At 51.1% G+C, this 10,839-nt stretch overlaps 1 protein-coding gene across 1 annotated transcript; it reads right to left on the reverse strand.

Moving 5' to 3' along the window:
- Nucleotides 1–228: 228 nt before the first annotated feature.
- Nucleotides 229–3,467, reverse strand: BHLHE22 (basic helix-loop-helix family member e22). Its single transcript, XM_054816602.1, has one exon. The coding sequence runs from the start codon at nt 2,546–2,548 to the stop codon at nt 1,646–1,648; it is 903 nt and encodes a 300-aa protein (XP_054672577.1). The 5' UTR covers nt 2,549–3,467; the 3' UTR covers nt 229–1,645.
- Between the last annotated feature and the right edge of the window lie 7,372 nt (nt 3,468–10,839).

A 10,839-nucleotide genomic window follows, 5' to 3' on the forward strand; every position in this document is an offset into this window, starting at 1 on the left:
TATCTGCAAGTAGTGGAAAATAGCTTGACTCGTTTTTGAAAGAAAAAAAAAAGAAAAAAATTTCTTGATTTACAAATGGCAGAGAGACAGCCACCCAGCCATGCAAACTCAAACTGAAGGCTCACTTTGGGTAAATAGCTACTTCTTGCTTTTTATCACTCATTTTTCTTCCAAAAAACCCCACCCTCCCACCCCACCACAACCACCCCCCCCAGAAAAAAAAAAAAAAGTATAAGAATTCCACGCGTTCGGTAAATCAGCCTAAAGTATTTTAAGTATTTTAAAGTATTTCAACTTAAATAATCATCAACAGTCAGAATAATTTACATACACATTAAAAGCAGTTTAAATTATACCTTTGAAAACACAGCGCCTGGGAAAACATTGGCTTGGCAAGTGTTCTTGTAGCAGCTATTGCTCTGATGCCTTGTAAAAGTAAATAGCTATTACCTGTTATAATGCAAAGAATACCCTTTTAAAAATCAGTTGGTTGAGCAATTAAGAATACACCTTTCCTGTAATTTTTGGACTGAAGCAATTTATTAAAGCTCAATTTAAATACAGGGATGATGCAACTTAAAATCCAGATGACCTTTCATAAACCTAAGCAGCTCGGATACATCAACATTTCTGGTTATACGTTGTTGGCAAATAAACGTTTTAAACACTTGGCACACAGTTTAAGTTAATCCATGAACAGAATTTTAGAAGCATTTAAAGTAACTGCACATAAGACCCCTGACCTTAACACATGATAAATATTGTTGGCGTGGAAGGGTCATTTAAAGAATAACAAATAAATAGCATGTCTTGTTTATACATCATTGCAAAGTGGAAAGAAACAAGGTGCACATAAATTTTTCTTTTAAAAATGCGATACTTTCAGCCACACGGAATAGGGGTTTTGTTCGGTTATTTTTTGTCTTATTTTTTAACTCTCTCGATTGTTTTTAAATCACTCTCACCAAACTTTGCGCATTTTCACAGGATCAAAGTTTAGAGACGATAAAAAATACAAAGTCTTCCATAGCAATGGTCCAGTCTCTTTGTTTCTGCAAGTCGCTTAAATAATAAGTTTACATTTCAAGTTTGTTTGTTTCCTGGCTCAGAATAATAATAATACTGCTAATAATAATTAAAAAAAAAAATCTATGTTCAAGTGCCCTCTCTGATTTGTCCCATCCACCTCCGCACCCGGGTCGCTGTGGCCCCTTCCCCTCGGACCGGGGCCGGGACCGCGGCGCCCCGCGCGGCAGCCGGGGCCGGGAGACCGGGGTGGGGGCCGCTCTCCGTCCCTCTCCCCGGCGCTAGCCCCGGCTCCCAGCCCGGCCTCTCCTTTGTCCGAACGCGCAGCGGTCTCCCGGCGAGAGCGACCCCCCCAAGCACCCTCCGGGCCAGGGCTTCCTCCCCGCGACACCCCCGGCCCCGCGCCCCCTCCCCGGCGCCGCACGCACGCTGGCTCCCGTCGCGGTCCCGTCTCGGCAAAACCCGAGGACAAGAGCGAGGCGAAGCGAGGCCGGGCTGAGGGAGGCGGGGGCCGGGCAGCGGTCAGTCCCTCCGCCGCCCCCGCGGCCCCCGGCCCGGGGCCGGGCCGCCGGCTGTCGCCGCTCCCCGGGGCCGCGGCGGGGGGCGGTGGCGGCGGCGCTTAAGGCTTCTCCGTGCACTGTTTGCAGAGGCTGGAGGAGACGCTGTTGAAAATGGCACATTTCTCCGGGCAGGAGGTGGCGGGGGGCAGCCCGGCGCTGAAGGGGTAGCCAGCTGCCTGCTCGTAGGCGCCGAGGGCGGGGTGCAGCGCCGCCGCCGCCGCCGCCGCCGCCGCGGCGGAGCTGGGCAGGGAGGCGGCCGAGATGGCCTGGCCCTGGTTGAGATAAGCCACCAGGCGCCGCATCTCCTCCAGGGCCTGCGCCTGCATCAGGATGTAGTTCTTGGCCAGGAGGAGCGTGGCGATCTTGGAGAGCTTCCGCACCGAGGGGCTGTGCGCGTAGGGGATGACCGCCCGCAGCTCGTCCAGCGCGTCGTTCAGGTCGTGCATCCGCCGCCGCTCCCGCGCGTTGATGTTGAGGCGCAGCGCCTTCTGCTCCTTGGACTTCTTGCTGCCGCCGTGCCCGTGGCTGTTGGAACAGCCGCCCTCGGCCGCCTTCAGCCCCCCGCCCCCCCCGCCGCCGCCGCCGCCCGCCGCCGGCGAGGCGACGCGCGGGTCCCCCCCGGCGCCGCGCAGCACCAGCTCGCAGCGGCCGTCGCTGTCGTCGTCGGGGCTCTGCTCGCCGCCGCTGCTCTCGGCCACCGAGCTGCGGCTGGCGCTCTCGCCGTACTTGACGCAGACGGAGCCCGGCGGTAGCGCCAGCGGGTCGCCGCCGACGCCGGGCTGCAGCAGCGCCTCGGGCTCCGCCGCCTCGTAGCAGGCGAGCGGCGAGGGCTGGCGGTCGCGGGGGTGGGAGAGGTCGAGCCCCGGGGGCGAGCGGAAGGCGGACTCCATGCGCTTGGCCGAGGCGGCGAGGCTCTTGTGGAAGAGGTCCTCTTCTGCGGGCAGCCCCAGCGCCCGCTCCATCGGCGCCCCGCTCGCCTCCGCCTCCGCCTCCTCCGCCCCGCTCAGCTCCCGGCCCGCTCCTCCAAGGCTCCGCGCCGCGGCGGGCGGCTCCCCGGCGTCCCGCTGGCAGAAATCGCCTCCCGGCTCCCGCCGGGGCTGCGCCGTGCCCGGCGCCGCGGCTGCCCCTGCTCCGGCTCCGGCGGCGGCTCGGGCTGCGGCTCCGGCGGCGGCTCCGGCGGCGGCTCCGGCTCGGGCTGCGGCTCCGGCTGTGGCTGTGGCTCGGGCTGTGGCTCCGGCTGCGGCTCCGGCTCCGGCTCGCCCTCAGCAGGCGCCGCGCTGGGGCATTGTGCGATGCCAGCGGAGCCGCTTCCACCGTTTATCTTGCTTGGATTCACCTTCAAGAGATTTCCGGACCCATCAACCAGCAGCCGCCGCAGACGGGGGAGTCTTTTACATCATTATCTCTGAGAGTAGGTTATTATGAAGAAGACTCGCCTGTTGGGACAGAGCTTTCTACCCAATCAGGTTAACGTTTTAATTAATAGGATTAAAACGGTAACAAACAATCCCAGGCGCTATCTGGCCCTGAGTCTGAATAGTTTCATTTCCCAGGTCTGAAGACAGGCAGCAGCTAGAGCTTTATAAGAGGCGCCTGCTCCATTATTCTCCCTGCCATCTGTATACACAGCTTAACGCATATGTTTGCAAGACGTTGTGTCCTGTTAGTAACCCAACAACTGCCTTTAGCTTGACATGTGTGGCGACTTTCACTCATCAATGAGCACACTAAAAGCCCTATTTAGATCGAAGGATGTTCTTTGCCTCCTTCAGCAAATTACAGCCCTGCACTGCAGAAAAGCCCGCTTCAACACTTCCCCTTCCGAGTGCTGCCAGCAGACTTCTGCTAACTTAGCCGTGGAGTCAGGAGTGACACCCTCTCCCCCCACCCCAGCCCACCCACCCCCTGCATTTACATTAACTTATAGCCCCCTCCCACCCCCACCCGTCTTCGCGAAAAGCATCGCCTGGAAAAGAAAAAAAAAAAAAAATTAAGAAACCTGGACCAACCCGAACCGCCGTGCCCACTCCTGCCCACCGCCAAAGTCCACCTTGCTTCCCTGGGAGGCGAATGGTCCCCAGTCCCCTCTCCAGCAAACGGAGACCAAACTACGGGGAAGTTCCCCTCCTCCTCCCCTTAGCCGTTTTCAAGTAGCAGATTGCCGCTTTAGAGTGGTTATCCCCCGTGTCCCTATAAAAAATATAAAGCCCCATCAGTTACCTTGAAAATGAACCGATCTGGGGAGAAGGGAAGGTGGGGTGAGAACGGGCAAAACCCACCAAACTTTATTTTTTTATTATTATTGTGATTGACCAACTCTTGGCAGCTCCATCCCTCCGGCGAGCCCGGCTCGGCGAGAGCACCCCGCACCGCTCCCAAACGCCGGGATGCCGGCGCCGGTGTCAGGGCGAGAGCGGCCCCAGCGCCCCGGTTACCCCCTGCTCTCCTCCCGGGGCTTCTCCTCGGAGCCGGGCACACGCTCTTCTGCGCTCTCCCAGAAGCTGAAGTGGCAGCCTGAGGGCTGGTCTGAATTTTGTCCCACTGGTCCTCTAATGCTGGAGGCGAGCAGCTCGCTCTCTCTTTACTGTAAGCGCACATAGTATTTAGTGGCAGGTTTTCATTCTTCTGACATCAGTAAAAACAATATTTCCCAACACTTCCAGTAAATCATTCTTATGTGGCAGAATTACTGAAGGCTATGAAATTTTTTGGTTTCTCTGGTTTCATTAAAAACCTTTTAATTGTGTCTTTCAGAGTTGGCCCCAGGTGTTGGACTCTTTTCATTACATTTTGCTCTAATGTGATGAAATTCTAATTCTCTCCTTACCATATGGTTAAATTTCCCCACTGAGAATTAGTTGAAAAAGGAGAAATAATCTATTAATCTCTGTAATAGATTCACAAATGAGGTTTGCCACAGAACCTGTTTTTGAATGGTAATATCAGAACAGTTGGGTGCCTTGTTTCAGGAAAGAAAGGACCAGGCGACAACAGAAAACGTTTGAATTTTCACCTGGAAAGAATGAAAAGAAGCCAAGCTGCAGATTTCAAAGTAATTGACTGAGATTTCATCTAGCGAGGACATGACTACAATACAGACCTTCCTCACCTCGTGTCTCCGGATCAGAGGCGAACATACAAGCCGAGCCCTCCGAAGAGGGGAGGGGGGGTGTCTCACCCCCCCACTCTCCCCCCAGCCCCGTTCGGCTGCTGCGCTTGTCCCTGGTCGCCGTCCAAGCGCACAGGCACCGAGCGCCTCGCTCCCCTCCCCCTTTCCAAGGGATGCCACCGTTAACCTCTATCATTATTAATCCAAAAGCATTTTAGGTTTATTGTTTTCCAATTAGCAACTTCATTTTCTCTGGGAGGATAAACAAAGGGCTTTATAATCGCCATAGGTTTGGGGTTTTTTCTTTTCCTTTTTTTTTTTTTATTTAATCTGTTTAATATCCAACTTGTAAAACTCATGTGGTCACTTAAGGATGATGGAAACTGTTATTATAATTTGATGGTTAGGGGGATCATTTCATCCCTCGCAGCTTATTTCGTCGAAGACAGAGGTCTCCGGCTGGATCTCTCCCGCTGATCCGTGGGTTCAGTAGTGCTACGTCCTCTCTTTTTGCTTGCAACTTTGGGGACGGCGTACGCTCCCGCTCCGCCGGCGGCGGGGCCAGTTGCCCGAGGCTGCGGTCGGCGCACTTGCCCCGAGGGGCGGCGGGCGCTGCCGGGCCGCGCCGTCGGGGCGGGGGGACGGGGGCACCGCGGCAACCTCCAGGAGGTCCCGGCCGCCTCCTCTTGTCCTCGGCTGCATTCGCTCAGATTTGCGCTCTGCATCTGAAATTTCTCTCTCTTCGTCTAAGCTTTCTGCTTATCCCTGTCCACCCGTCAGCCCGCCTGCTGCTGATCTGCCTGTGGATCTGTTTATCTGCTTGTCCCTGCTTCTACCCGTCCATTCATCCACCTCGCTTTTTCTTTTATTTCTCTTCAACCTTTTCTTTCCCTTTCTTTCTGGGTCTGCCCCCTGTTCTTGAAACATTGATGTATTCCTGTCATGTTGCCGATGCGTTCATCTGTGACTTGCCGTGCTTTAATTAAGCTAACTTTCTACCAAACTTTAGCTTGGGGCGGGGGGGGGTGGGTGGGGGTAGCGAGAGGAAAGTGGGGAAAACAAAAAGAGACCCCCTCTCGCCTCCACGCCTGTTGTGATCTGTCTCTCCCCACTCCTCCGGGCTCCCTCCCGAAGAAGTGGCTGTTTAATAGTCTCCGGGAACTTTAGTTTGGAAGCAGGCAGAAGAATTTATAGAAGCTTTAAATGCGGGGCTTATAAAAATACCGAGGAATGGTCTTTGAGGTTTATGCACTCGTAAACTTTTGCTGATTGCTTCTGGGAAGTTGTCAGGCATTTAACACTGCGTTTATCTTACAGCGCAATGAAAACACATCTGCCCAGCGTCTCGTTACCTGGTTTAATTGTACCGCAGCCCTCTGCCACCGGCTCCACTCAACTTGGGTCATTATTTCGGGAAACGAGCATCCCGGAGCCGAGCCGCAGAAGGAACTGCGCCGGCCTCTCTGGAGCATCATCCAGCCTCCGCCGTGAGCGGCCGGGCTCGGGCCGCCCCGGGCGGGGCGGGAGGCAGAGGCTGGGGGTGCAAGGAGGCTGGAGGGTCCCAGGATACAGGTGAGAGCCGACGGCTCTGGGCAGAGGCACGGCGTGCTCGCTACGGCAGGACGGCCCCCGCAGCAAGCTGGGGGCTTGGGACCACCCGCATGGTCCCGGTCCTTCTTCCAGCGGCTCAGCCCGAGCCCCTCCTGCCTCCGGCACGCCGATCCTGGGAGAGAGCACAGCCGGGCACCGGGTTCCCTATGCAACGCGGGGGGGGCAGCCCCAGATGCGAGGTCTGCCCGGCTTTTTTAGCGCTAAGAAGTCAGGTGTCGGCGAGCGCTTTCGTTCGCCGAAGCTGCTTGTGTGTTGTCTTCACACTTAGGCAAACTTTATTTAAGTTCAGGGTGAAGAAAAGACAGTAAAATGAAAGAAAATTACACACCCATTGTATTCGCTCCTAGTACAAACCTCTTCAGAGGTGTCTGTCCAGAGGCAGCCCCAGGAGACCGGTGAATTCCCAGCCTGGGCAGTGTTTTCAGCAGTAGACAGGGGTCCGGCAGCCCACCGAGGTCTCGGGGCCGCGTGTAGGGGAGGAGAAGGGGGCGATGCCCTCAGCCCCCCGGACGCCGGGCGCAGCATCCTGCTTCCTGGGGCCAGGGCGTGCCGGGAAGCGGGCAGGGTGGTGGGACGTGGCGGGTACGTGTGTGCAGCCGGGCTCGTAGGATATTTGTGTGGCGAAGGGCTGCGAAACGGATGAAAGCATTGCCCCCTTCCCCGGTCCTTTGCAAGAAGAGAAAAACTGCATTGATGAACTTGACCCGAGAGCGCAGCAGAGATGAAGCATCTTGGGGTGAAGGATGCCATCCCGAGACGGGCGGCCCTACACCTCTGAAGGGGACCGCTGAAGGTGGAAAGTCTGGAGACGGATCAACGGCACCTGAGGACCCGCGCTGAGTCCCACCGGGTGGCCGATAGGTCCCCGCCGAGCCTGGACGGGACCAACCGGCCACCCGGCCCAAAGCCCCGGTCCCCGTCACTGCGCTCCCGATCCAAAATCCACAGCACCATCTCCTGGGCAGTCGGAGAAATGCATGGCCCGCCTCGGAGGCGGTGGGTTTGATGTCGGCGATGGAAGGAAGGACCGACGTGCGGCTGGAGCGATATAAAATTACATGGAAATGTAAAAAAAAAAAAACCAAAAAAGCACCAATTACATGGAAATGTAACCCCCCCCCAAAAAAAAAAAAACCCAACCAAAACCAAAAAACCCCAAACCAATTACATGGAAATGTAAAATAACCCTGCAGAATATTTTGGCATGGGGAAAGAAATAATTATTCCTCTGGTCCGCTTTTGAAGCTGAAGTCTACGGGGTGAGGGCTGTGCTTGGAGAGGAGTCAAGAGGCTCTCAGGAGGTATTATGTATTCATTTACATATACACACCAGGAAATACATGTACTTTGAATAGATTATGGCTGGAAGAGCCTGATGGTATCCCAGTTTCAGGGACAACACTGGATGTATACGCAGACAAACCCACCGAGGTGTCCCACTGAGGTTTGTGGAGAAAGACTGGAAGATCCTACCACAATTCAGTATGCTACGTTTTGGGACATTTGAGATTTTCTTTTCCTTCCTTCCTTCCTTCCTTCCTTCCTTCCTTCCTTCCTTCCTTCCTTCCTTCCTTCCCTTTTTTCTTCTCCCTCTTCCTCTTTTCTCTCCTTCACCCAGAGAAGCCCCTGTAGGCCCTCCAAGCCATTCCCCTCCTCATGCACGTGGTTCTCCACACATATGCACTTCTGCTTTGGCCAAACCAGGGTTACTGACGTAGCTCCCCTTAGGAAACCATCCCCTGGATCGACAGAGCTACCTGTTATGCTTATTTACCTACTTCAGCCTGAATTCTGCCTCATGCAGCTCTGACTGTTCCCCTCCAGTTTCCAGCTCTCAGAGTAGCTCCTCATTCTCTCTGCTCCTTTCAAACACTCCCCCAGCAAATACCTGAATGGGTCTCAGCAGGAGCACAGAGCAGAGCTCTGGACAAGTACAATTAATATTTACTCCCTGCCCAGCTTTCATTCTCACACTTCACCCTATTTTGTTTATACTCAAAACTTCCGACTGAAAGGAATCTGGCACTGAGCTTACTCCTCCTACCCTTGTTTGGCCAGGCTATAGATGTTTATTTTCGGTTAATATTTCATTGCCAAACAGTTTCTGTAGGCCTTTCCTTTTCCTTCCATGCTTGTTGAACTCCCTCCAGTTCACCTTTATTGGTACTGAAAGTACTTAAATCTGAAAGCAGTAGTCGAGGTGCTATCTCATCAGTATTGTATACTGAGAGAGACATCTATCACTTCCTGGGTACATGACATGATGCCTCTGTGTTAGAAGCCCAAAAATTACACTGGATTTTTTTTTTTTTTTTGTCACACTGCTAGATCCTATTTAATTTACTGAAGCCCATATGCCCAAATCTATATGTTAGTAGGCATGTATTTTACACCTACTATATTCCCTTCAGTCACCACTTTGCAATTATAGGAAGAAAAAAAAAAAAAAGCTTGCGTGTGCCTTTCTTCCCTTCTTTATAAATCCACACTGTTTATTGGTTGTGGATCTATTCTCCCCTAAGTACTTAGGATTTTTACCTTTTAATATTTTTTCCACTATATTACTGCAGACTGAAGTTAGGCTTACCAGATGGTAGATGACAGGTTCACTCTTTCTCTTCCTCTTCCCCTACCATTTTTAAAGACCAGTAACATGGTCCCCTCTCTTTTCAGACCTCTTAGAGCTCACTAATTCTCCAGAACACTTTAAAATAATTGTCAGTAGTTTGGATAAGTTCATTAGTTAATTCCCTTTCCTCCCCATGCTGCACATCACAGAGATACGCTTAGTTTCACATCCTTAGCTTTCTCCCCCTCAACCTTCCTTATGACTTCTCTCAACAGTTCTAACTACAAGGTTGTTTTTCCTAATTGTACTTTATTTTTGTTAAAAAATGCAATTCAATGGTTTTGCTAATTTAGAATCATTGCTCCTTTTGTTCCCTTCTTTGTAGAATAACAAACCCCTTTTATTCCTAGCAATTCCCTTCTTCCCCTTGTAATTAAAAGATCATCCAGAATCTATGCACATCTAAGTAGTGGCTACATTGAAAAACGGAGGCACTATCGCTAAGCAATACTCTATAAATAAGGCAATTTTATATGTTTAATAACTTATCATGGGCATAAAATATAAAAATGTGTTGAAATACAGTTCAGTAAGAGTCAAAATCCATATATTTAACAGTGAAAAATAATTTTGTTCTCAGATTCTTACTATATTTCAACTATTTTTGAATTAAAGTATAAGCTCATTTCCCTTTGCATCCCTTCAGTTGCTATGATAAGTAACAAGAAAGAACAAAGAATTTCCTTCCTGGATTACTTTACTAAATTCATACTTTAATCTTTTGGTAGACGGTGTTTTTCAAACACACTCAGATGTCTGATTGTCAGCTTTATGTCTCAGGAAGTATTCCCAGCAATTCAAGTACAGTAAAGTATCTACCTCTAGCAAGTCTCTGTGTACTATATAACTTTTATAGTCATTATAAAAAGTAATTTATTGAAAAAACTTAAACCTTTTCCAACTCAACTGACTTTTGATTTAAAGGTGTGTGCTCCTGGTTATGGTAATCAGGTATGGTAGGTGCTTTTTCAGAATTAGGTTTGCTGTTTATGTCACAAAGTTTAGAAGCTCTGAGACTAACATCCTCTAAAACATAGCATGTTCACAGAAACAGAGATACCAGCTCATGTTTCACTGTTACACTGCCTGGAATTGCACATAATACAAGGTAGGAGAACTTTTCCCTTTTTAGATCACATTTTTACTCCTGGGTATTATTTCTGTTTGCCTTCTCTGTAGTACAATACCGTGATTCTGGCTACAGGCTGGGTCTGGGGAAATGGCATTTAACAAAAAAGGGGAAGCAACATAGTTCATTGGTATTTGACTCCTTTCTGTCTGTCTGTTTTTGTCTTGATTCTTTTCTATCTTACTCTTTTTTTCTTTTTTACCTCTTTCTCTTTCTCATTTTGCTTGGTTACTTTTGCTTTCTTTCTTGCTTGCTTGCTTCATATACCATATGGCCTTGCTTCATTTTAAAAGTGACAGGACCCTTTAATGACAGATTGTGACCAAGAGGAAAGCTCCTTGTAACAGTGCCTGGCTCTGATTAGTGCTGTGACACTTGCTTACAATATTTTTGAGCCAAACCATTGCAATGGGATTTGAACTTGCTTTTTGATCCAGAGAGGAGGATGCTGCCAGCTACAGTCCCAGTCCTGCAGTTGATTCTACGTGGGCAGAGGCCTCCTCAAGCAAACTAAAGGACTCCACCTCTCTGCAGCCACGCCAGCAAGGGAAGCAAAAGCAGTGAGGCATGAGCAGGTGAGGCAGAGACCCTGCCATGCTCCTGAGAGGTCCAGCTACTGAGCTCTGACATCTGGGGGTGCCTTACATCAGCCTTGGTGTTGCTCTGCATTCTGCTGGTAGGTCAGTTAGTCCTTTGTTCAAACCCAGGATCAGCATACCCACTGCCAGAGCTCAGCCAGAAACCAATGCAGGGCAAGGACAGAGGCCAAATGCTA

The sequence above is a fragment of the Grus americana genome, chromosome 2 (assembly GCF_028858705.1).
Source record: "Grus americana isolate bGruAme1 chromosome 2, bGruAme1.mat, whole genome shotgun sequence".
Lineage (NCBI taxonomy): Eukaryota > Metazoa > Chordata > Aves > Gruiformes > Gruidae > Grus > Grus americana.

Coding starts and splice junctions, on each gene's coding strand:
- BHLHE22 (XM_054816602.1), bottom strand. CDS start 2,548: ATGGAGCGGGCGCTGGGGCTGCCCGCAGAAGAGGACCTCTTCCACAAG.